The sequence below is a fragment of the Heterodontus francisci genome, chromosome 10 (genome assembly GCF_036365525.1).
Source record: "Heterodontus francisci isolate sHetFra1 chromosome 10, sHetFra1.hap1, whole genome shotgun sequence".
Taxonomy (NCBI): Eukaryota; Metazoa; Chordata; class Chondrichthyes; order Heterodontiformes; family Heterodontidae; genus Heterodontus; species Heterodontus francisci.
In genome coordinates, this window is record NC_090380.1 from 107,963,830 (window position 1) to 107,989,773 (window position 25,944).

The 25,944-nt window shown below is 43.4% G+C and overlaps 1 protein-coding gene across 2 annotated transcripts in view; it reads left to right on the plus strand.

The window, feature by feature from the left end:
• Window positions 1-25,944, plus strand: part of LOC137374710 (amyloid-beta precursor protein-like) — a 201,636-nt gene that overhangs the window by 93,373 nt on the left and 82,319 nt on the right. For both annotated transcript variants that reach the window (XM_068041251.1, XM_068041250.1), the window contains exons 4-5: window positions 9,687-9,799; window positions 21,968-22,161. In XM_068041251.1, the coding sequence (XP_067897352.1) occupies window positions 9,687-9,799; window positions 21,968-22,161 (307 nt within the window). The remainder of the gene's footprint in view (window positions 1-9,686; window positions 9,800-21,967; window positions 22,162-25,944) is intronic.

A 25,944-nucleotide genomic window follows, 5' to 3' on the forward strand; every position in this document is an offset into this window, starting at 1 on the left:
TCTGCCTAGCCAATCTTTAAATTCCAAAACTTCTGACTCTAAACTTCGGGGACTAACTCGTACGCAGCGAGAATAATGATTTTTGACATCTGCAGAAGCCACTTCAGGAAGCATGGCATAAACTTCATGAGCTGTGCCTATAAACCGGCTTTGCATAAGCAGTGTCCAGCTTTCATTTGGCCATTTCATCTGTTTGACTATTTTTTTCAGAAAATATGAAAAATGCCTCTACATCCCATTCCTCAAACTTGGGAAGAGCTTGTATAAATTTAAACAGCTTTTGGCTGGGACCTGAGCTGAATTGCAATTCTTTCTGACCCAAGTTTTCCCTGGAGTCAAGACTCCCTCTTTGTCTTAGTTTGCATCTCTCAATTTAAAATCCCTTTCTTCTCTTTCACTTTTTCTGTGCTCTCTCTTTCTCCCTTTCCTTTTTTTCCAATTCAAGTTTTCTTATTGCTATTTTTCCTGTTGAAGCCTAAGTTTTTTCCATTTCCAACTGAATCCTAGTCAATACCACTGCATCACACTCTGACTTACCATCTTTTTCCTCCTCCTCCTCTTCTAATACTAGATGTTGGGCTATTACGTCAATTATCAGTATTTTTTGTATGTGTAATTCTAACTCCATTTTGCCGCCCATTTGATTCATTTATTCTTAGTTAAAGTTATCAAGTCAATGAGGGAAAATTCTCCTTTCCCAGAAACTCTAATGGTATAGACTGTACCTTATTACACAAGAAACCTGGTTCTTTTTATTTTTTTTCGTAGTTGGTGTTGGATTTGGATCCCGGCAATCGAGTCTCCAATTTATGTTATCCCAGAGACGAGCAATTGATATGATTCCAAACATGAGCCCCCAATTAATCTGATTCCGGATGAGCCCTCATCTTAATATGTTACGACAGAGGCGGGAGCAACGCACTGTCAATTCAGCCCCATCACCCCACAGGTTTCAGCATATTATTAAAGTTTTCCCACCCAACCAGAAAACAGCCAAATTAAACACTTCAGTAACCCTCAGAATAAAACAGACCAAACCAGCTAACTTTAGACAACAACAAATTAACTATTTATTAAACACTAAATCTTCTTGGTAGTGTGGAGGAACAGAGGGATCTTGGGGTCCATGTCCATAGATAGCTCAAAGTTGCCACCCAAGTTGATAGGGTTGTTCAGAAGGCGTATGGTGTGTTGGCTTTCATTAACAGGGGGATTGAGTTTAAGAGCCGCGAGGTTATGCTGCAGCTCTATAAGGCCCTGGTTCGACCACACTTGGAATATTGTGTTCAGTTCTGGTCGCCTCATTAAAGGAAGGATGTGGAAGCTTTAGAGAGGGTGCAGAGGAGATTTACTGCCTGGACTGGAGGGCATGTCCTACGAAGAAAGACTGAGGGAGCTAGGGCTTTTCTCATTGGAGCGAAGAAGCATGAGAGGTGACTTGATAGAGGGGTACAAGATGATGAGAGGCATAGATAGAGTGGATAGTCAGAGACTTTTTCCCAGGGTGGAAAGGGCTATCACCAGGGGGCATAATTTTAAGGTGATTGGAGGAAGGTTTCAGGGAGATGTCAGAGGTAGGTTCTTTACACAGAGAGTGGTGGGTGCGTGGAATGCGCTGCCAGCGGTGGTAGTAGAAGCAGATACATTAGGGGCATTTAAGCGACTCTTGGATAGGTACATGGATGATAGTAGAATGAATGAAAGGTGGGTAGTTTGATCTTAGAGTAGGTTAAAGGTTCGGCACAACATCGTGGGCCGAAGGGCCTGTACTGTGCTGTACTGTTCTATGTTCTATGTTCTTAAACACCATTAAGATAAACCTATGTCTAAAGACCTTTATAACTTTTTATTTTAACCTAACTCCCCCATTCACACGCATACATTCAAAACTAATAGTTAACTGGTTTTAAAAGTGGTGTTTTTAAAAATTAGCTGTTTCCTCAGAATAAATAAGTAAATCTTTGGGGTTGCGTACCTGATGGGTGAGGTTTCGTAGTGTGAAAATAATCAAATGCCTCTCGTAACTTCCACGCAGATTTGATGAAAAAGTCTGATCTTGATAGGCAATCAAACTCTTCAGCTGCAGCAGGCATCAAACCGTTCTTTCAACAAGGAGTGTAGGAATGGCTCCACTCGGAATTTAAAACGGACAGTCTCTCAGTCGAAGTTTTACTTCAAATTCCAGCAAATGCAGTCAGTCAAGAGAGATCCACTCTTGATGCAAATACTTCCTGGCTTGGAAGTAAAGAAAAGGAGTTTTGCTACCTTCAGCAATACAAATGGTCCCTTCAAAAAAGGGCTTTTTTTTTCTCAGGCAATTAACTCCGCCTGTAACTCCTTATAGAATTTCTGCTGAGAGAGAATAGACAGCTCTCTTCAACAGCAAGCCTCGCTGGGACTGTTTCAGACCAATTTTTGCCAGTTTTACGCAGTCAAGTTGAAACATTATACCATGTGACTTCTCTCTCTTGCAGAGGCCTTGGGACAGGTGCAGATAGCACCTTGTGCTCTGTTTTAAAGGCACACTGTTTTCAAACAGAGTCTTAAAGACACACTGTTTTTAATCCAAGGAGGAAAGTAATTACATTTCCGTGATACCAGTTTTATTTTTTTTTCTTCACTTCCCCTCTCAACTAATTGTATTTGGCCTGGTTTATACTTAAAAGAATTTTACTCTGGCTTCTTGATGTGGTCAAATGCTGCTTTGATGTCAAGGGCAGTCACTCTCACCTCACTGGGAATTCAACTCTTCGGGCATGTTGTCTGGAACAGAGTAGTCCTGGTGGAACCATCTGTGAACAGGTTATTACTGAGTATGAATCGCTTAATAGCGCTGTCAACAACATTTTCCCTATTTTACTGATGATTGAGCAGTAATTTGCTGGAATGTATATGTCCTACTTTTTGCTGACAGGACATTCCTGGGGCAATTTTTCACTTTCTCGGATAGATGCTAGTGTTGTAGCTGTGCTGGAACGTTTTCGGAGCCCCATAGTCTTTGCTTTATCCAGTACGCTCAACCATTTCTTTATCAAGTGGAGTGATTTTTCTTGTTATTCATTCAAGGATTATAGGTGCTATTTGTAAAGGCAGCATTTAATGCCCTTGAGAAGGTGGTGATGAACTACTTGAATACAATTGAGTGGCTTGCTAGCCCATTTCAGAGGGAGTTAGGTTAGTGAACCAGGTGGGTTTTTATGGCAATTCAGTAGTTTCATGGACAACATTAGCATTTTTTTCTCCCCAGATTTTATTTATTAATTGAATTTAAATTCCCCAGCTACCATGGTGAGATTTGAACTCACATCTCTGGATAATTAGTCCAGGCCTCTGGATTACTCGTCTAGTAGCGTAACTATTATGCTACTGTACCTCAAAACTAATGTCAGAAGCGGAATTTGGAATACACACCCCTAGGAAGGGACCAGAGCTCACCATCCTTTGGTGAAGATAAGTATTAGCAGTCCTTGAGTCTGGTGCCTTGGACCACTCGGCCATCCTGACTGGCCCTGAAACTTGTGTCTTAGGATCTTAAGTCTAACATTTTGACCACACTGCCATCTTGCTGTGTTGGATTCAGTCAAATCGGCTGAAGAACTGGTTTCTATAACGATGAGGCCCTCCGGAGAAAGCTGAGTCAGATCATCTCTCAGTACTTCTGGCTGAAAATTGTTGGAAACACTTAGCCTTACATTTCCACTTGCATGCTGAGTTCCGCCATCATTGAAGATGGGGATGTTAGTAGAACCACCTCCTCCTGTTAGTTGGTTAATTGTCTGCCACCTTTTACAACTGGATGTGGCTGAGCTTTGATCTGATCCATTGGTTTTGAGATAGCTTAGCCATTCCATGGATTGAATTAAAGAACATGGCATTGAACTAAAATTTGCTTGTGCAATGAATGCTATCTATTCCAAAGTCAAGGTATTGCAAATTTATGGCACAAATTTAAGAACATGAATAGGCGTAGGCCATTGAGCCATTTCAAGCCTGTTCTACCATTCAATAAGATGGCTGATCCACCTCAAATCCACCTTCCCACACTATCCCCATATGCTGTAGTACCCTAAAATCTGTTGATCTCTGTTTTAAATATGCTCAGTGACTAACCATCCACAGTTCCCTGGAGTAGAAAATTCCAAAGATTCACAACACTTTGAAGAAATTTCCCCTCATCTCAGTCCTAAATGACCAACCCCTTATCCTGAAACTGTAGCCCCTCGTTTTCAACCCCCCCCTCCCCCCCCAGCGAGGAAGCATCCTCCCAGCAGCTACCCTGTCAAACCCCTTAAGAATTTTATGTTTTAATGGACGTTTGGTAGTACAGCACTAGAGTACTGCTGAAAATAGAGACATTTTGTCTAAGCTTTTCGTCTTGCACTCATCAGGACAAAATTCAAGAATACCAATGTAAGGGAAAGCCACAAATTTACACTGAGAAGAGAGTGCTGATTGGAAAATAGCCTCTTGCAGGGGTACCATTTCTCTGTCAACATAGTGAGACAGCTTATTGATCTTTAGAGGATGGACACGACAGTCACACTGAAATCTAGAAATTTTCATCCAATGTCCTTTTTAATTGCCTGTTAATTCTACAAGGTAAAGTGATAATCATAGGAATTAAAGTTAGAGAAGTGTTGAATATATTCCCGCATATGAGGCCAGATCAAAGCTGTAATTGAGAATTAATCATAAAATAAATTGTATCTCATAGAAACATAGGGATTTATGACACTGAATGAAGCCATTCAGCCCATCATATCCATGCCAGGTAGAAAAGAACTATCCAGCCTAATCCCATCTTCTAGCTGTTGGTCCGTAGCCCTGTAGGTTGCAGCACCAGGGAGGTAGTGGTATTATCACTGGACTAGTAACCCAGAGACCTAGGGTATTGCACTGAGGACATGGGTTCAAATCCCACCACGGCAGAAGGTGGAATTTGAATTCAATGAATAAATCTGGAATTAAAAAGCTTGTCTAATGATGGCCATGGAACCAGCAATGTGCTTTCTGAAATGGCCTAGCAAGCCACTCCGTTGTATCAAACCACTACAAAAGGTGATAAGGAATGAAACTTGACAAACTACTTGGCATCAACTTAGGCACCAGAAATGACAATGGCAAACCCAGCCCTGTCGACTCTGCAAAGTCCTCCTTACTAACATCTGGGGGCTTGTGCCAAAGTTGGGAGAGCTGTCGCACAGACTAGTCAAGCAACAGCCTTGACATAGTCATACTCATCAAATCATAACTTAGAGACAATGTCCCAGACACTGCCATCACCACCTACTTGCAGGACAGACCCAGCAGAGGTGGCGGCACGGTGGTATACAGTCGGGAGGGAGTTGCCCTGGGAATGCTCAACCTCGACTCCAGACCCCATGATGCCTTATGGCATCAGGTCAAACATGGGCAAGGAAACCTCCTGCTGATTACCACCTATCGCTCCCCCCGCCCCCAACCAGCTAATGAATCAGTACTCCTCCATGTTGAACAACGCTCGGAGGAAGCACCGAGGGTGGCAAGGGCGCATAATGTACTCTGGGTGGGAGACATCAATATCCATCACCAAGAGTGGCTTGGTAGCACCATTACTGGCCGAGTCTTAAAGGGCATAGCTACTTGACTGGGTCTTCGGGAGTTGGTGAGGGAACCAACAAGGGGGAAAAATATACTTGACCTCGTCCTCACCAGTCTGCCTGCCACAGATGCATCTGTCCATGACAGTATTGGTAGGAGTGACCATCGTATTGTCCTTGTGGAGCAAAGTCCCATCTTCACTATGATGCTCTCCAACGTGTTGTGTGACACTACCACCATGCTAAATGGGATAGATTTCAAACAGACCTAGCAACACAAAACTGGACATCATGAAGCGCTGTGGGCCATCAACAGCAGAATTGTACTCAACCATAATCTGTAACCTCATGGCCCAGCATATCCTCCATGCTACCATTACCATCAAGCAGGGAGATCAACCCTGGTTCAATGAAAAGTGCAGGAGGGTATGCCAGGAGCTAATGGATCAGATCTAAGCTCTGCGGTCTTGCTACATCCAGCTGTGAATGGTGGTGGACAATTAAACAACTAACAGGAGGAGGTAGCTCCACAAATATCCCCATCCTCAATGATGGGGGGAGCCCAGCACATCAGTGCAAAAGATGAGGCTGAAGCATTTGCAACAATTTTCAGCCAGTAGTGCCGAGTGGATGATCCATTTCAGCCTCCTCCTGAAGTCCCCAGCAACACAGATGCCAGTCTTCAGCCAATTCGATTCACTCTGCATGATATAAAGAAACGACTGAAGGCAGTGGATACTGAAAAGGCTATGGGGCCCTGACAACATTCCAGCAATCGTACTCTAGATCTGTGCTTCAGAACTTGCACCCCTTGCCAAGCTGTTCCAGTACAGCTACAACACTGGCATAAGGGGGAGATGGTGCCATAGTGGTAATGTCACTGGACTAGTAATCCAGGGGCCTGGGCTAATACCCTGGAGACATGGGTTCAAGTCCCACCTCGGCAGCTGGTGGGATTTGAGTTCCGTTCATTAAAATCTGGAATTCAAAGCTAGTCTCAGTAATGATGCCGTGAAACTATCATCGATTGTCGTAAAAACCCATCTGATTCACTAAAGTCCTTTAGGGAAGGAAATCTGCCATCCTTACCTGGTCTGGTTTACATGTGACTCCAGACCCACAGCAATGTGGTTGATGCTTAACTGCCCTCTGAAATGGCCTAGCAAGGCACTCAGTTCTAGGGAAATTAGGGATGGGCAACAAATGCTGTTCTTGCCAACGATACAGAAGGTCCTTAGGTCTGCGACTGTCTTCCGTCCTGCGGACTTGTCCGATCCACGGAAACCGCCTCTGTTTGATTCGTGTTAACACATTTGGGAGCTCTGCCTTTGAGAGAACTGCCACATTTGTGATTTTGTCCTGCTAGGGTTTACCCATAAAGCGCTGCAGACAGCGAAGATGGACATTATTAAGCTCCTTTTCCTGGTAGCTGTCTGTCTCCCATGTTTCGCAGCCATGAAGCAAGGTACTGGGAGCACAGGCCTTATAAACGGTCAGCTTGGTCCTAAGGGTCAGCTTGGTGGTGTTCCAAGTGCGTTTTGCAAGTCGGCCAAAAGATGGTAGCTGCTTTCTGTGTGTATCGAGCTCTGCATCAAGGAACAGATTGCCTGTCGCTGTGGACCCAAGGTTGCAGAATTTGCTAGCCGCTTCTAGGTATTGTTCAGGTGTTATTTGGTGTGATCAGCGGCAGCGATGCAACACCTTGTCCCCTGACCACTGTTTTCTTGATGCTTCCAGTCAAGGAAAACAAGTTAGAGGCATGGGAGAGATAGTCCATGAGTCTTTGTAGCAGAGTTTCCCTGTGAGTGACTAGCGCAGCATCATCAGGAGTTCTCTGATCAGGATGCGATGTGTTTTTGTCTTCGCGTTCCCTGCAGGTACAGAAGGAGTCTACTTGCACACTTGGTCAGATGGCAAGCTGTACAATCTAGCAAGGCTGAAGGGTGCGGAGCATGGAGAAGAAGATGCCAAACAGAGTGGGGGCTAGGACACACTCCATTCTTCACTCCGATGCTGTCAGAGGTGGAGCCATCAAACTGTGCAGTGCCTGTTGTCATGGAAGGAGTGAAAACCTGCCATAATCTCTGCAAATTTTCTTTTGGCTGTTTTGAAAATTGAAACTTGTCAAATCAAATAAAGGTGCCCTGTGTTGTAAGTCTTTTATAAACAGCGTACATAAATCTGACAGCAGCTTTACCTCACACTTACCTGAGCCTGAAGATTTAAGGAAATTTTACACTGATGTTTTTTGATGGCAGGAGTGTGTTGCTCCTGCAGCTGGCAATTATAGAGCACCTGATCTCCGTACTGCCCAAGATCCACCTTGATTTAAAGGATTCTTCTGTAATGTTTTTGTGCAGACTCGCATAGATTTTTCTGTTTGGACTAGTAGAATGAAGCAACGAGTCATTAGTTTAAGGTAAAAGTAAAATACTGCGGATGCTGGAAATCTGAAATAAAAAACAGAAATGCTGGAAATACTCAGCAGGTCTGGCAGCATCTGTGGAAAGAGAAGCAGAGTTAATGTTTCGGGTCAGTTCCGAAGAAGGGTCACTGACCTGCAACGTTAACTCTGCTTCTCTTTCCACAGATGCTGCCAGACCTGCTGAGTATTTCCAGCATTTCTTGTTTTTATTACATTAGTTGAAGGTGCCTGTTCAAACACCTCCTTCCAGACTTGTTTTTATGACTTCTCCTAATTTTCAATGCTTTCACCCAACCTTCCGTTCTGCAGTTTTGAGTCAACTGGCTGCATAAGATCTGCAAATTTGAACATATTTGTGGTTGCAGTGCACAAGTTTGGTGCTTGTTAATTTTTCTAAATATATGTTCTCTGTTTCTAAAGGGCCTGACTCCTTGTGGAGTGCAGTTGTGTCCATGCTGGCTCCATTAATCATTTGTCAGTCTGTTGACATTGGCCTGGTGTGTTTTTTATGTGGCATCACCGCCAAATCTGATCTTGACTTCTATCCATATGCCCTTTTTAACAAGGACTATTAACTAGTCATCCATGGGAACAATGGCTGATTCCTCTTTTTTTTCTCCCCCACACTTAGAACAGTTGTAGCATCTCAATCCACACTTGAGTTTTGCTGATCTGAGGTTTCGTAACTGTGTATTTTGCATACTAAGCCCTCAAGCATTGTATGTAAGTTTATAGATGTTCAATTTAGAAACAGCAGGAATCGCAATAGCACAGTTGCTTTGAGTCAGTAAATGATGCCTAATCACTACACTGATAGCTTCACCTACAGGTCAGTTCTACCGCAAGTTAACCCTTTGAGCTATGTCTCTACCTTTACATGCTATTTTGGAAAGATAGATGTTGAAAGAGTTAACATTCTTTTTTTCTTCTAATTGTAAGGATAAACTGAGGAGTGGGAGTCTTTTCCATTAGTAGCACAGCTAATGGGGTGAGAATGTAGCTAATATAAGGGTCACTATACTAATGCGGAAGCATCTAATGTGGAGCTGCAATAAAAGAACAAACCTAGTGTTTGCTTTAGGCTGGCATTAGCAGTCCATGTATTTTAGCCCGTGAGGTGATATTCAGTGCCTTACGAAGTAATCTGCTGTAGCATGTCTTGCCATTTTTTTTTCTCTACAGTAAATATTCGCTGACAGTGAAAAGGAACATGTATTTGAAATATTGCTTGGATCAGACATTCTGGGAGGGGGGGGGATCATATGATTTGTCATTAGTGGAAGTATTAATATCCTCCTGATGCTATTGAAGGGGAGTTCCAGATCTAATAACTAAATAGCTAATTATGATCAAATTTATTAACAATGTTGGGATGGCCACCTGCTTTCAACTTTCAAATTGTGACTGCCAGCCCTCCTTTGAACGGCATATGGTCCTATTTGGCACAAGATCGACGAATACATAATCTTATGAAATGGAATTAAGTTATTTTGGGTAAGCTGTAAGCAGCATTCCATTTACACCCACTGGGATATTGAAAGGGAGAGACCAGTGATGGTTACAGTTTAGTGCCCTGATGTTTGTTGTTGAATTCCTTAGTTGCATGGCTCCGTGTTAGACTAATGTTTTGTTCTGCTGTTGCACTTGCTTTGTCACTAAAGCTCTCCTCCTGCCCATCACAGTTGGTGAATTCGTAAGTGATGCCCTCCTTGTCCCAGACAAGTGCAAGTTTCTGCATCGGGAGAAGATGGACACCTGTGAGAGCCATCTGTATTGGCACACTGTGGCGAAAGAGGTACAATCACTTTACTGAAAGGTTCTCCAATGACTAAGCAAATGTTTGTCTGCAGTTTGTGACTTAAGTTCCTTATCCCTTCATCAGCCAATTATTGTAAAGGTAGCTTTTGTATTTGCAAGTAATGTATTTGTGACAGAAACGAAATTTTGGCAGGGCATTCGGATCTTGAGTGCCAAAATTGTTCAGTGTATTTTTTCTGTCCTTAATGAAAATGATCTTTTCCAGTCCCTTGAATTCTGTCATTGTCAAACTGCTTTTAATGCCCTTGTTGTTTGTGGGAGCTATACAGATGGCTGGCTATGCAGGTGACGAGGAAAAGAAGTCTTGTATTTATTGATCAGACTAATTTTAAAATTCTCATCCTTCTTTTCAAGTCCCTCCATGGCCCGGCTATCTCTGTAATCTCTTCCAGCCCCAGAACTCTTCATGATCTCTGTGCTCATCTAATTCTGGCCTCTTGAGCATCCCTGATTTTAATAGCTCCACCATTGGCGGACTAATGCTCTGGGCACATGAGTTCGCATCCCACCATAGCAGTGGGGGAATTTAAATTCAATTAATTAATCTTTCTTTGGCCTCCTTGTCTCGAGAGACGATGGGTAAGTGCCTAGAGGTGGTCAGTGGTTTGTGAAGCAGTGCCTGGAGTGGCTAGAAAGGCCAATTCTAGAGTGACAGACTCTTCCACAGGCGCTGCAGATAAAATTGGTTGTTGGGGCTGTTAATTAATAAATCTGGAGTAAAAAGCTAGGATCAGTAATGATAACGAAAGTACCAGATTGTCATAAAAACCCATCTGGTTCACTAATGTCCTTCCAGGAAGGAAATCTGCTGTCCTTTCCTGGTCTGGCCTACATGTGATTCCAGACCCATAGCAGTGTGGTTGAATAAGAGAACAGGATGGAACACCCAGAATCAACCTGTGCACAGGAACTAACAAAGGCACCCAGTCAACCCTGCAAAGTCGTCCTCGCTAACATCTGGTGACTTGTGCCAGAGTTAGGAGAGCTGTCCAACTAACTTGCCGAGCAACAGCCTGACATAGTCATACACACCGAAACATGCCTTACAGCCAAAGTCCCCTCCATCACTTTTCCTGGGTATGTCCTGTCCCACCAGCAGGACAGGCCCATAAGAGGTGACGGCGCTGTGGTATGCTGTTGGGAGGAAGTGGCCCTGGGAGTCCTCAACATTGACTCTGGATTCCAGGATGTCTCATGGCATCAGGTCAAACATGGGCAAGGAAACCTCCTGATGATTACCACCTACTGCCCTCCCTAAGCAGATGAATCAGTCTTCTCCATTTTGAACACCACTTGAAAGAAGTACTGAGGGTAGCAAGGGCATAAAATGTACTCTGGATGGGGACTTCAATGTCCATCACCAAGAGTGGCTCGGTAGCACCACTACTGACCAAGCTGACCAAGTCCCAAAGGACATATCTGTCAGACTGGGCTTGTGGCAGGTGGTGAGAGAACCAACAAGAGGGAGAAACCTACTTGACTTTGTCCTCACCAATCTACCTGTCACAGATGCATCTGTCCATGACTGTATTGGTAGGAGTGACCACCGCACTGTCCTTGTGGAGACAAAGTTTCATCTTCACACTGACAACATCCTCCATCATGTTGTGTGGCACTACCACCATTCTAAATGGGATAGATTCACAACACATCTAGCAGCTCAAAACTGGGTATACATGAGGCACTGTGGGCCATCAGCAGCAACAGAATTGTATTTAACCACAATCTGTCATCTCATGGCCTGGCGTGTCCCTCACGCTACCACTGCCTACAAGCCATGGGACCAACCCTTGTTCAATAAGGAGTGTAGGAAAGCATGCCAGGAGCAGCACCAGACATAACTAAAAATGAGGTGCCAACCTGGTGAAGCCGCTCATAGGACTACATGCATGGTAACCAGTGGAAGCAGCATATTACAGGCACGGCTAGACGATCCCACAACCAACGGATGTGATCAAAGGTTTGCTGTCCTACCACATCCAGTCATGAATGATAGTGGACAATTAACCAACTAACCAAAGGAGGAGGTTCCACAGACAATCCCATCCTGATTGATGGAGGAGTTCAGCACCTCAGTGCAAAAGACAAGGCTGAAATGCTTGCTGCCATGTTCAGCCAGAAGTGCAGAGTGGATGATCCATCTTGGGATCCTCCTGAGGTCTCCAACATCACAGATGCCAGTCTTCAGCCAATTCGATTGTAATATTGCAATATTAAACAGCTGAAGGCACTGGATATAGTAAAGACTATGGGCCCTGACAACATCACGGCTGTAATAGTGAAGACTTGTGCTCCAGAACTAGATGCAGCCCTAGCCAAACTGTTCCTGTACAGCTACAACACTGGCATCTACCCAACAATGTCCCATCCACAAAAAGCAGGACAAATCCAATCCAATTATTGCCCCATCAGTCTGCTGTCAATTAGCAAAGTGATGAAAGGTGTCATTGACAGTGCTATTAAACAGCATTTACTCATCAATAACCTGCTCACTGGTGCTTAGTTTGAATTTTGCCAAGGCCACTTGGCACCAGACCACATTACAGCCTGGTCCAAAAGGACGAAAGAGCTGAATTCCAGAAGTGAGGTGAGAGTGACTGCCCTTGACATCAGGCAACATTTGACCGAGTGTGGCATCAAGGAACCCTAGCAAAATTGAAGTAAGTAGGAATCAAGGGGAAAACTCTCTGCTGGTTGGAGTTGTACCTAGCACAAGGGAGGATAGTTGTGGTTGTTGGAGGCCAATCATTTCAGCCCCAAGACATCGCCACAGGAGTTCCTCAGGGCGCCCTAGGCCCAACCATCTTTAACTGCATCATCAATGACCTTCCCTCCAACATAAGGTCGAAGTGGGGATGTTTGCTGATGATTGCACAGTGTTCAGTACCATTTGTGACTCCTCAGATGCTGAAGCAAGCAGTGTCTACCTACAGCAAGGCCTGGGCAACATTCAGGCTTGGGCTGAAAAGTAGAAAGTAAATTCACGCAACACAAGTGCCAGGTAGTGACCATCTCCAACAAGACAAAATCTAATTGTCCTCCCTTGACGTTCAACAGTATTACCATCACTGAATCCCCTACACTCAACAACCAGAAACCTAACTGGACCAGCCATATCAATACTGTGACTACAAGAGCAGGTCAGAGGCTGGGAGTTCGGCAGTAAGTAATTCACCTCCTGACTCCCCAAAGCCTATCCATCATCTACAAGGCACAAGTCAGGAGTGTGATGGCATACTTTCCATTTGCCTGGATGAGTGCAGCTCCAACAACACGTAAGCACAACACCATCCAGGGAAAACAGCCTGCTTGATCGACATCCCATCCACCACCTTAAATATTCACTCCTTCCACCACCGACGTACAGTGCAGCATATGTAATGTCTTACACGATTCACTGCAGCAACATGCCAAGGCTCCTTTGACAGCGCCTTCCAAACCCTCAACCTCTGCCACCTAGAAGAACAAGGGCAGCAAGTTTATGGGAACGCCAACGCCTGTAAGTTCTCCTCCAAGTCATATGCCATCCTGACTTGGAACTATATCATCGTTCCTTCAGTGTCGCTGGGTCAAAATCCTGGAACTCCCTCGCTAACAGCACTATGGTTGTACCTGCACCACATGGACTGCAGCAGTTCAGGCAGGCATCACCACCTCTAGGGTAATTAGGGATGGGCAACAAATTCTGGCCTTGCCAGCATTGCTGACATCCCAGGAAAGAATTTAAAAACAAATCTACCTGTCCTACTTTCAGTGATCTGTGGACATGCACTCCAAGGTCCCTACACTTCTCAGTATCCTACCATTTGTTGTGTATTCCCTTGCCTTGTTTGCCCTCCCCAAATGCATTATCTCACAGTTCTCGGGATTGAATTTCATTTGCCACTTCTCTACCCCCCGACCAGTCCATTGATATCTTGCAGTGTAGAACTTTCTTCCTCACCATCAATCTCTCAACCAGTTTTTGGATCAGCTGCAAACTTCTTAATGATGCCTCTACATTTAAGACTAAATTATGGATGTAAACCAGCAAGGGGCTGAGTGCGGAGCCCTGCGAAACCCCACTGGAAATTGAGTTCCAGTTACAAAAATACCCATCGATCATTCCCTTTATTTCCTGCCACTGAGTCAGTTTTGTATTTTGTAACACCTTGTGATGTTTTATTTGAAAGGTGTGATATAAATACAAGTTATGTGGCTGTGTCAAGTTTTGCTTGATACTGCTCTTGTGAAGGGACATTTTATTACGTTAAAGGTGTTCTATAAACACAAGTTGTTGCTGATTAACTGGAATTTTTGATGTATCTTGGTTATTTTGCAAATCTCCCTCACCACTTTGGGTATCTCTGCTATTGACCTTCTGTGGCATCAGGATGTCTGCCAATGTTACCATGAGCCAGATAGGTTTAAGAGAACAGTCTGGTGGTGCTGTTTTTTCCTTTCCAATAAAAAAAAAAGCTAATCCCTCTTTATTACCTCAACTTCAGTGGCTGACCTGAGGCTGAAAACATGGCAGTGTGAAGTTTACAGACATTTACCCTGTGTCAGTCTCCACCGTACATTGGTGCACCCATACCTTCTACCCATACCCCCATCCCAATAACAGCTCTTGATGGATGCTTCCTGCCTATGGTGATAACTGTTTTGAAAGCAGTCTTGTGATGGTCTGTCGGATTTCTGTGGGTGGTGTTCGCTATTATCCTCAGGTTTTCTACCAGTCTCAGCCAAAAAAAAAGCAGATACATGAGGCTTCTACCAACGTAACTGCGCAATTAGCAACTAGGTGATACAGCCTAACAACCTTTGCCTGTGTAAAATGGCCATCACTTTTCTTCATTTCACTGCTGTACACCCTCCTTCCCCCTCCCCAGAGCTGGATGAGATCAGAAGCTTTCCCTTTGAGAATCACTAGCATCGAGTACTTAATGTTCCTTATGCTTTAGAATCAGTCCTTCAAACGCTTGAACTGCATCTATCCAGATTTCAGCCTCCAATCTCCAGGGATGACTTTTAATAGGCCAGTCTACTAGTGAATTCATTGGTACAAAGCTGCTTTGTATGAATAAAGTTTGCCGAAGGTTATTTCCCTGCTGCCCCCCCCCACTCCAAAATGTAACCAAGCAATGAGATTATTTTATTTTGCATCATCAGTAGAGCACATTTAGGCCATGTACAGCAACAGGTGGTTCAACTACATTAATGCCCAGGATGTATCTGGATTAGATTTGAAATTCAGTTCAATAAAATTTAAAGTAGGACAAATGAATCTAATTGTTAGTAAGTTTTTCAGTTCTGCCAGTCACTTCTCAAGCTGCTCAAATATTCCATTGTCTCAGCAGAGGGTGAGACTAGGGAATTGATAATGGGAAACAAGGAAGTGGAAGATATTTTGAACAAATATTTTGTATCTCCACTGTAGAAGAAACTAAAAGTTTAGAAGAATGAGAAGTGATCTCATAGAAACTTACAAAATTCTTAAAAGGATAGACAGTGTAGATGCAGAAAGGATGTTTTCCCTGGCTGTGGGGTCTAGAGCCAGGGGACACAATCTCAGGATAAAGGGCAAGCCATTTAGGACAGAGATGAGGAGGAACTTCTTCACAGAGGGTGGTGGAAGCTCAGTCACTGAGTAAGTTCAAGGCAGATATAGATTTCTAGTTGCTAATGACATCGGGGGTATGGGGATCATGCGGGAATATGGCATTGAGCTAGGTGGTCAACTGTGATCTAGAATGGCAGAGCAGGCTCGAAGAGCTGAATGGCCTATTCCTGCTGCTATGTTCCTAATAGTAGAAAATCCTGGGACAAAAGAGAGGGAGAATTACTGGGGGGGGGAGGAGGAGTACTGGGCAAACTAATGGCACTGAAGGCCAGCAAGTCTCCTGGACCTCATGGCTTGCATCCTAGAGTCTTCAAATTAGTGGATGCATTGGCTGTAATATTGGTGGAAGCAGGGATAGTAGAGGTAATGGATGTACTGAAAATTGATGGGAAGGATGTACTGGAAAGGTTGGCTATGCTTCAAGTGGATAAGTCACCTGGTCCAGACAGCTTGCATCCCAGGTTGCCAAGGGAAGTGGGGGTGGAGATAGCGGAAGGGTTTGTCATAATCTTGCAATCTTCCCTAGATACAGGGGAGGTGCCAGAGAATTGGAGAGTGGCAAATGTGACACCTTTATTCAAGAAAGGGTGTAAGGACATTCCTAGTGACTACATGCCGGTCAGTTTAACATCAGTGGTGGGTAAATTTTTGGAAACAATAATCGGGGGGGAAAAAAATCAACATGTGCTTGGAGAGGTTTGAGTTAATTAAGGAAAGCCAACACTGATTTGTAAAAAGCAGATCGTGCTTGACTAATGTAATTGAAATTTTTGATGAAGTAACAGAAGGTTGATGAAGGCAATGCAGTGGATCTTGTCTATTTGGATTTTAAGAAAGCCTTTGACAAAGTACTACTTGGAATAAAAGGGCTAGTAGCAGCATTGGTAAGAAATTAGCTGAGTGACAGAAAACGGTAGTTTGTGAACAGTTGTTTTTCGAACTTGAGGAAGGTATATAGTGAGGTTCACAAAGGTGGTGGTGGGACCCCTGCTTTTCGTGATATATATTAATGTTCTAAATTTGGGTGTACAGGCCGCAATTTTAAAATTTGGAACAAAACTTCGAAGTATTGTGAACTGAGGAAGAGGATCATGATGAGCTTCAAGTGGACAGAAAGAGGCTGGTGGAATGGGCAGAGAAGTGGCAGACGAAATTGAACAAAAGTGTGACGTGCTTCATTTTGGTATGAAGAACAAGGAGAGGCAATATACAATTCTAAACGGGGTGCAGGAGCAGAGAGACCTGGGAGCATATGTGCACAAATCATTGAAGGTTGCAGGGCAGGTTGAGAAAGCAATTGATAAAGCATGCTGGATCCTGGGCTTTATAAATGGGGCATAGAGTACAAGAATAAGGAAGTTATGATAAACCTGTATAAGACACTGGTTTGGCCTCACCTGACAGAATTTGTGTCAAATTCTGGGCATCACACTTTCGGAAATATGTGAAGGCATTAGAGAGGGTGCAGGAAAATTCATGAGCGTGGTTACAGGGATGAGGAACCTCAGTAACATAGATTTAAGTTAGGGCTGTTTTCCTTGGAGAAGAGAGGATTGAGAGGAGATTTGATAGAGGTGTTCAAAATGGAGAGGGGTCTGGATGGTGTCGATAGGGGGAAACTGTTTCCATTGGCAGAAGGATCAAGAACCTGAGGACATCGATTTAAGGTGATTAACAAAAGAAACAAAAGCGACATGAGGAAAATCGTTCTTACGCAGTGAGTGGTTAGAATCTGGAATGTACTGCCTGAGAGTGTAGTGGAGGCAGATTCAGTAGTGGCTTTCAAATGGAAATTGAATTAATACCTGAAAAGAAAACAATTTGCAGGGCTATGGGGAAAAGGCAGGGGAGTGGGACTCGGTGAGTTGCTCTTGCAGAGAGCCTGCATGGACACAACAGGCCACATGGCCTCCTTCAGTGCTGTAACCATTCTATGATTCTATGATAAAAGGCTGGTTAACAAAATTGAGGCTCATCGAATAGGAGGTTCAATGTCAGCTTAGATAGATTAAGGACAGAAAACAGCAAATCATGTTAAATGGTTGTTTTAAGGCTGAAAGATGGTACAGTGGCTTTCCCCGAGGTTCAGTGTTCAGACCATTGATTTTTTTTTTTGGTTGAGTTGGATATTGAAATAGAGTAAAATTTCAAAATTTGCCAATGATGCCAAACTTGGAGGTGTGGCAGTCAGTGAGGCTGATACCAATCAACTGCAACAGGATACAGACAGGTGAGAAGAATGGGCAGACAAGTGGCAGATGGAATTTAATACAGACAAGTGTGAGGTGATGCATTTTGGCAGAAGGGATAGGGAAAGGCAATATAGATTTAATGGCACAGCAAGAGTGTACAGGAACTCGCGGACCTGGGGGTTCATGTGCATAGATCTTTGAAGGTGGCAGGGCATATTGAGACAGTAGTTAACAAAGCATATGGGATCCAGGGATTCATAAATAGAGGTATTGGTACAAAAGCAGGGATGTTGTGCTGAACCTTTATACAGCTCGGGTTAGGCCATAACTAGAGTATTTCATCCAGTTCTGGCCTTCATACTTTAGGACGGTTGTGGGGGTCCTTGAGAGAGTGCAGAGGAGATTTACCAGAATTGTTCCAGGGATTTTAGCAAATTTGGGTTGGAGAAGCGTGGGTTATTCTCCTTGATGCAAAGGCAATTGAGGGGAAAATTGATGGAGGTGTACAATATTTTGCAAGTTTTAGATAAAGTAGATGAAGAAAAGCTGTCCCCACTAACTGCTGGTACAAGGACTAGGGAACAGAGATTTAAGGTTTTAGGTAAGAGATGCAGGGGGTATGTGAGGAAGAACCTTTTTACGCAGCGATTGGTAATGACCTGGAACTTGCTGCCCACAAGGGTGGTGGAAGCAGAGACAATCGATGATTTCCAAAGGAAATTGGCTAGACACTTGAGGGGAGTAAACTTGTGGGATTATGGGTGTAGGGCGGGGGCAGTGGGACTGACTGGATTGTTCTACAGAGCTGGCATGGACTCAATGGGCCAAATGACGACGACCTGTGCCATCATGACACTGTCTCTAATCTTCCAAAATTCCCTAGATCCTGGAAAGGTCCCAGCAGATTGGAAAACTGCAGATGTAACACCCCTATTCAAGAAAGGAAAGAGACAGATTCACAGAATTGTTACAGAGCAGAAGGCGGCTATTCGGCCCATCGTATCCACACTGGCTCTCTGAAAGAACAACTCCCTCAGTCCCATTCCCCCACCTTCTCCCGATAACCCTGCATAGTCTTCCTTTTCATATAACTGTCTAATTCCCTTTTGAATGCTTCATTTAAACCTGCTTTGTCCCCTTCCCACGCAATTGCAGGAGGTGTATTACCTGCCCATTTACCTTCTCTCTCCTCACTATCCAAGACCCCAAACACTTCTTTCAGGTGAAGCAGCGATTTACTTGTACTACTTTCAATTCAGTATACTGTATTTGCTGCTCACAATGTGGTCTCCTCTATATTGGAGAGATCAAATGCAGATTGGGTGACTACTTTGCGGAACACCTCTGCTCAGTCCGAAAACATAAGAACTAGGAGCATGAGTAGACGATTCAACCCCTCGAGCCTGCTCTGCCATTCAATTCGATCATGGCTGATCTAATCTCGGCCTCAACTCCACTTTCCTGCCCGTTCTCCATAACCCTTCAACCCATTACTAATTAAAATCTGTCTGTCTCCTCAAATTTACTCAATGTCCCGGCATCCACCGCAGTCTGGGGTACTGAATTAGACAGGCTCACAACCCTTTGAGAGAAGTAATTTCTCCTCATCTCTGTTTTAAATCTGCTACCCCTTATCCTAAAACTATGACCTCTCGTTCTAGATTGCCCCACAAGAGGAAACATCCTCTCTACGTCTACTTTGTCAATCCCCTTAATCATATATACCTCAATTAGATCTCCTCTCATTCTTCTAAACTCTAGAGAGTAAAGGCCTAAACTGCTCAATCTCTCTTCATAAGACAAACCCCTCATCCCTGGAATCAATCTCGTGAACCTCCTGTAAACTGCCTCCAGTACAACTACATCCCTCCTCAAGTACGGGGACCAAAACTGTATGCAGTACTCCAGGTGCGGTCTCACTAATGCCTTGTACAGTTGCAGCAACACTTCCCTATTTTTATACTCTATTCCTTTAGCAATATATGCCAAAATTCTGTTTGCCTTCCTTATTACCTGCTGTACCTGCATACTAGTTTTCAGTGAATCATGCACAATTACACCCAGATCCCTCTGCATTCTGAAGTTTCTCTCCATTTAGATAATTTGTAGGCAACTATAGGTCATTTAGCCTAACATCTGTCATTGGGAAAATCATGGAATCCATTATTAAGGAAGTAGTAGCAGGACATTTAGTAAATCATAATACAATCAAGTAGAGTCAACAAGGGAAAATCATGTTTGACAAATTTATTAGAGTTCTTTGAAGATGTAATGAGCAGGGTAGATAAAGGGGACCCAGCAGCTGTGTATTTGGATTTCTAAAAGGCCTTCAATAAAGTGCCACATAAAAGATTACTGCATAAGATAAGAGCTCACGGTATTGTTCTATGTAATATATTGACATGGACAGAGGATTGGCTAACTAACAGAAACCAGAGAATCAGAAAAAATGAATCTTTTTCAGATTAGTAAACAAGAGGCTAGTGGTGTGCCACAGAGATCATTGCTGAGGCCTCAACTGTTTACAATCTATATTAATGACTTGGTTGAAGGGACGGAATATATTGTAGCCAGATTTGATGATACAAAGATAGGTGGGAAAGCAAGTTGTGAGGACACAGACTCTGCAAAAGGAAACAAGTGAGTGGATAAAAAATTGGCAGATAGAGTATAATGTGGAAAAATGTAAGGTTACCCACTTCGGTAGGAAGGATAGAAAAGCAGAATATTATTTAAATGGCGAAAGACTACAGAATGTTGCAGTACAGAGGGATCTATGTGTCCTCGTACATGAAACACAAAAAGTTAGCATGCTGGTACAGAAAGTAATTATGAACGCAAATAGAATATTGGCCTTCATTGCAAGGAGGGTGGAGTAAAGAAGTAGGGAGGGCTTGCTATAACTGTGCAGGATATTGATGACACCACAGCTAGAGTACAGCATATAGTTTTGGTCTCCTTTCTTAATGAGTGATATAGTTGCTTTGGAGGCAGTTCATAGAAGGTTCACTAGATTAATTCCTGGGATGCAGGGGTGTCCTATGGAAAAAGGTTGAGCAGGTTGGGCCTATACTCATTGGAGTTTGGAAGAATGAGAGGTGATCTTATTGAAACATATGATTCTTGGGGTCTTGACGGTAGGTGTTGAGGTTTCCCCACATGGAACACTCTAGACGAGGAGCCCTTGTTTCAGAATAAGACTGATATGCGGAGGAATTTCTGAGTGCAATGAATCTTTGGAATTCTCCACCCTTGAGAGCTGTGGAGGCTGAGTCGTTGAATATATTCAAGGCTGAGATGGACGGATTCTTGAACTTTAGGAGAGTCTCGGGTTATGGGGAACAGGTAGGAAAGTGAAATTGAGGCCAACACCAGATCAGCCATGATCTTATTGAATGGTGGAGCAGGTTAGAGGGCTGTATGGTGAGCTGGTGTTCCTATTTCTTGTGTTCTTTAGCATCAAGTTTAATTATTTATTATAAAAACAGAAAATGATGGAAATACTCAGCACATCTGGCAGCATCTGCGAGAGAGAAAAACAGAGTTAACATTTCAGTTTTGTGACCTTTGATGCTGCCTGACCTGCAGCGTTTTCCGTTTTTATTTCAGATTTCCAGCATCTGCAGTATTTTGCTCTTATTTATAATATTTGCTGGTGGGAGGCCAAACAGCAGAGAAAAAGATGTTCAGATGTGTGCTTCAAATCCTGGTTTAAGACTATTGTTCCTTCCCCACTCACCTTTTAATCTTAAAATAAAAGCAAAATATGCAGATGCTAGAAATCGGAAATAAAAAGTGCTGGAAATACTCAGCAGGTCTGGCAGCATCTGTGGAGAGAGAAGCAGAGTTAACGTTTTAGGTCAGTGACCCTTCATCAGAACTGATAGGTCACTGACCTGAAACGTCAACTCTGCTTCACTCTCCACAGATGCTGCCAGGCCTGCTGAATATTTCCACCACTTTTCATTTGTATTTCACCTTTTAATCTTTTCTTCTCCCTCCTCCCGCTGGTACATTTATAAACATCCCTCTTGTATGTTCACATGGCTCACAAACAGTCTTGTGCACTAAAAACTTATCTTGTATATGTACAAAAAGAAATACTCTTTTGCTCAGTCTCGGGAAGATGCCAGCAGAAGTTTGCTATCCACCTGTAGACCATGGATCCAATGGGGAAAAGTGTATGAAACAGAAACCTGACACTTTCTCTTGTGAAATCAACTTAAGTTCATTCGAGGCATAACCAGAGAAAATGTATAGCATAAGGGCAAGATCTTTATTCGAATCAAGGCCACATGAGCTTGTGTAAGACTCGTGCATTGCTTTGTTTAATTTTTTTGTACTTTTCCAGACCTGTGGTGACAAGATCATGAATCTGCATGACTATGGGATGCTGCTGCCTTGCGGAATTGACGAGTTTCGTGGAGTAGAATTTGTTTGCTGCCCCATTCCAGAGGAAAATGATAAGATCGATGACTCTGACATGGATGAGGAGGATTCAGATGTCTGGTGGGGAGGAGATGATGCTGACTATGCAGACGGCAGGTGAGTGTTATGTTCCTGTATTTTAATTTTTTATATCTCCATGTTTTTGGGCAATCAAATTTGCAGAATGCAGCTATTGGTCAATTCAATCACATCATCAAGTGATATACAAGGCTTGTTATAAATTATGGTATCATAGAGCAGCATTTCACCAGAGTACATTTTATGTGGAACAAGTACATGCAATCCCTTCACTTTAGTACGCTAATAAGAAGTGTTTTTTTAAAAAATGTGATATTGTGGACCGTGAAGCTGTTTAGAATCATACAGCAACATTGTAATATCTAAAACTGGCCATCGTTATAATTTATCAAATACTAAACTTTCCATTTATGTATCTTTAAAAAAAAACTTTATGGCTGTTGAGGATTATTAAGACCTCAGTGGGTGCTTTAAATATCAATTCGGTTATGGTTTATGATATCTGATCCATTTGATTGGGTTACAGTTTTATAAGTAAATTGCTGCCTATTTCTAATTACCACTTGCTCAGCTGGGATTCAGCTGTGTTTTTGAGACTATGGGCTGCTGCTGGACATTTAAGTGCAAAATGTATTTAACGTTGCTTTCTGTAATCCCTTCAGAAGCATTTTACACCCAAACATCCATTGACTGAAACCTTGCAGATTGACTGGGGGCAGTTTTATTCTGCCGACAGGGGTCTCGATGTCCAGAAAAGGCGATGCCGAGAGCCCTGCATCGCCTCTTCTCCAGAAGGCCCACCGAATTTAGTGCCAATCAAGCACTTAAGTGGACAGCGACAGGACTTCCACAGGATCAAGGTTCCACCCTTGGCGAGCTGCTGGTCAATCAGAGCGGGAAGAGCATAAAATTCCCCCACTCTGTCCAGACAACACAAGCTTCTGAAACCTAATTCCGCTACAGTTGCAAGCTTGTCTGTTTTTTGCAGTTTTGTAGCTGTCATTAGCTGCTATTGAAAGACTTTTTTTTGCTTTTTCTCAGTTAGAAATTTGATATGAAATGTTAAATTTGATCATGCAGTTTATCTAGTATCTGAGCCAAATAAACCAGGAGGTCCCAAGTACAATTCACAGTCAATGCTGTTGATAGATCTCAGCTGTTAATAGCATAATAATTAATCTCCATGCACCCATGTTAAAAACACAAGATTGCTATCTAGTGACACGAGCACGTAGGTGCATATCTGGCGTAAACCCGAGGTTCATGTGTAAGTGGTTACTTGTGTGAGCGACTATGCCTATCAAGGAGGGGAGTGAATTAGCAAAAAGGTTTTTTTGAAAACTATTTCATTATTCTTGTATTGGTCAACTTAAAAACAAATCTGGTACTGTATATAATCTGTAAAAATAATTAGCGAGTGTTCTCCTTCAATTGAATAAAACCTGTTTTTAAATACTTGGGTCCTATCCATGTGGTATTGTTGACCACAAAAGATTGCATTAAAAATTAAACTGCTTTTGAAATAAATAACATCATTAATTTTGCATTAGTATGAGCATGTACTCGGCAAAAGGTTTTTGAAATAAACCCTTTGTAGGATCAGCGCGGTATTAGTATGTCTAAAGTTAATTGAATTTTCATTGTTATTAATCCAGTGTACCTTTCAGGCTCACTTGTCATGTGTCCTTTTGTCTAGTCAGCCCTCTGTGTTTAGGCATTGGTCCTGAAAGACTTTGAGACAATTTAGCTAATTTAGACGTGGCTCACTGGTAGCTTTCACTAAGGAGTAAGAAGGTGGGAATTCAAGTCCCACTCCAGAGACAGTACTGAGAGAGCACTGCACTTTCAGAGGTGCCGTCTTTCAAATGAGACGTTAAACTGTCGGTCTTGTCTGCCGCCTCAGGTGGACGTAAAAAAACAAAGAACAGCACAGGAACAGGCCATTCGGCCCTCCAAGCCTGCGCCGATCTTGATGCCTGCCTAAACTAAAACCTTCTGCACTTCCGGGGTCCGTATCCCTCTATTCCCATCCTATTCATGATTTTGTCAAGATGCCTCTTAAACGTCTCTATGGTACCTGCTTCCACCACCTCCCCCGGCAAAGTTCCAGGCACTCAGCACCCTCTGTGTAAAGAACTTGCCTCGCACATCCCCTCTAAACTTTGCCCCTCTCACCGTAAACCTATGTCCCCGAGTAACTGACTCTTCCACCCTGGGAAAAAGCTTCTGACTATCCACTCTGTCCATGCCACTTATAACTTTGTAAAGCTCTATCATGTCGCCCCTCCACCTCCGTTGTTCCAGTGAAAACAATCCGAGTTTATCCAACCTCTCCTCATAGCTAATGCCCTCCAGACCAGGCAACATCCTGGTAAACCTCTTCTGTACCCTCTCCAAAGCCTCCACATCCTTCTGTTAGTGTGGCGACCAGAATTGCACGCAATATTCTAAGTGTGGCCTAACTAAAGTTCTGTACAGCTGCAGCATGACTTGCCTATTTTTATACTGTATGCCCCGACCGATGAAGGCAAGCATGCCTTATGCCTTCTTGACTACCTTATCCACCTGCATTGCCACTTTCAGTGACCTGTGGACCTGTACGCCCAGATCTCTCTGCCTGTCAATACTCCCCAAGGGTTCTGCCATTTACTGTATACTTCCCACCTGCATTAGACCTTCCAAAATGCATTACTTCACATTTGTCCGAATTAAACTCCATCTGCTATTTCTCCGCCCAAGTCTCCAACCGAACTATATCCTGCTGTATCCTCTGACAATCCTCATCGCTGTCCGCAACTCCACAAACCTTTTGTGTCGTCCGCAAACTTACTAATCAGACCAGCTACATTTTCCTCCAAATCATTTATATATATATATATATACCACAAACAGCAAAGGTCCCAGCACTGATCCCTGCGGAACACCACTAGTCACATCCCTCCATTCAGAAAAGCACCCTTCCACTGCTACCCTCTGTCTTCCATGACTGAGCCAGTTCTGTATCCATCTTGCCAGCTCCCCTCTGATCCCATGTGACTTCACCTTTTGTATCAGTCTGCCATGAGGGGCCTTGTCAAAGGCTTTACTGAAGTCCATATAGATAACATCCACTGCCCTTCCTTCATCAATCATCTTTGTCACTTCCTCAAAAAACTCAATCAAATTAGTGACACACGACCTCCCCTTCACAAAACCATGCTGCCTCTCGCTAATAAGTCCATTTGTTTCCAAATGGGAGTAAATTCTGTCCCGAAGAATCCTCTCTCATAATTTCCCTACCACTGACGTAAGGCTCACTGGCCTATAATTTCCTGGATTATCCTTGCTACCCCTCTTAAACAAAGGAACAAAATTGGCTATTCTCCAGTCCTCTGGGACCTCACCTGTAGCCTATGAGGATGCAAAGATTTCTGTCAAGGCCCCAGCAATTTCTTCCCTTGCCTCCCTCAGTATTCTGGGGTAGATCCCATCAGGCCCTGGGGACTTATCTACCTTAATGCTTTGCAAAACACCCAACACCTCCTTTTTGATAATGAGATGACTGAGACTATCTACACTCCCTTCCCGAGGGTCATCATCCACCCAAGTCCTTCTCCTTGGTGAATACTGATGCAAAGTACTCATTTAGTACCTCACCCATTTCCTCTGGCTCCACACATAGATTCCCTTCTCTGTCCTTGAGTGGGCCAATCCTGTCCCTGGTTACCCTCTTGCTCTTTATATACGTATAAAAAGCCTTGGGATTTTCCTTAATCCTGTTTGCCAATGACTTCTCATAACCCCTTTTAACCCTCCTGACTCCTTGCTTAAGTTCCTTCCTACTGTCTTTATATTCCTCAAGGGATTCGTCTGTTCCTAGCC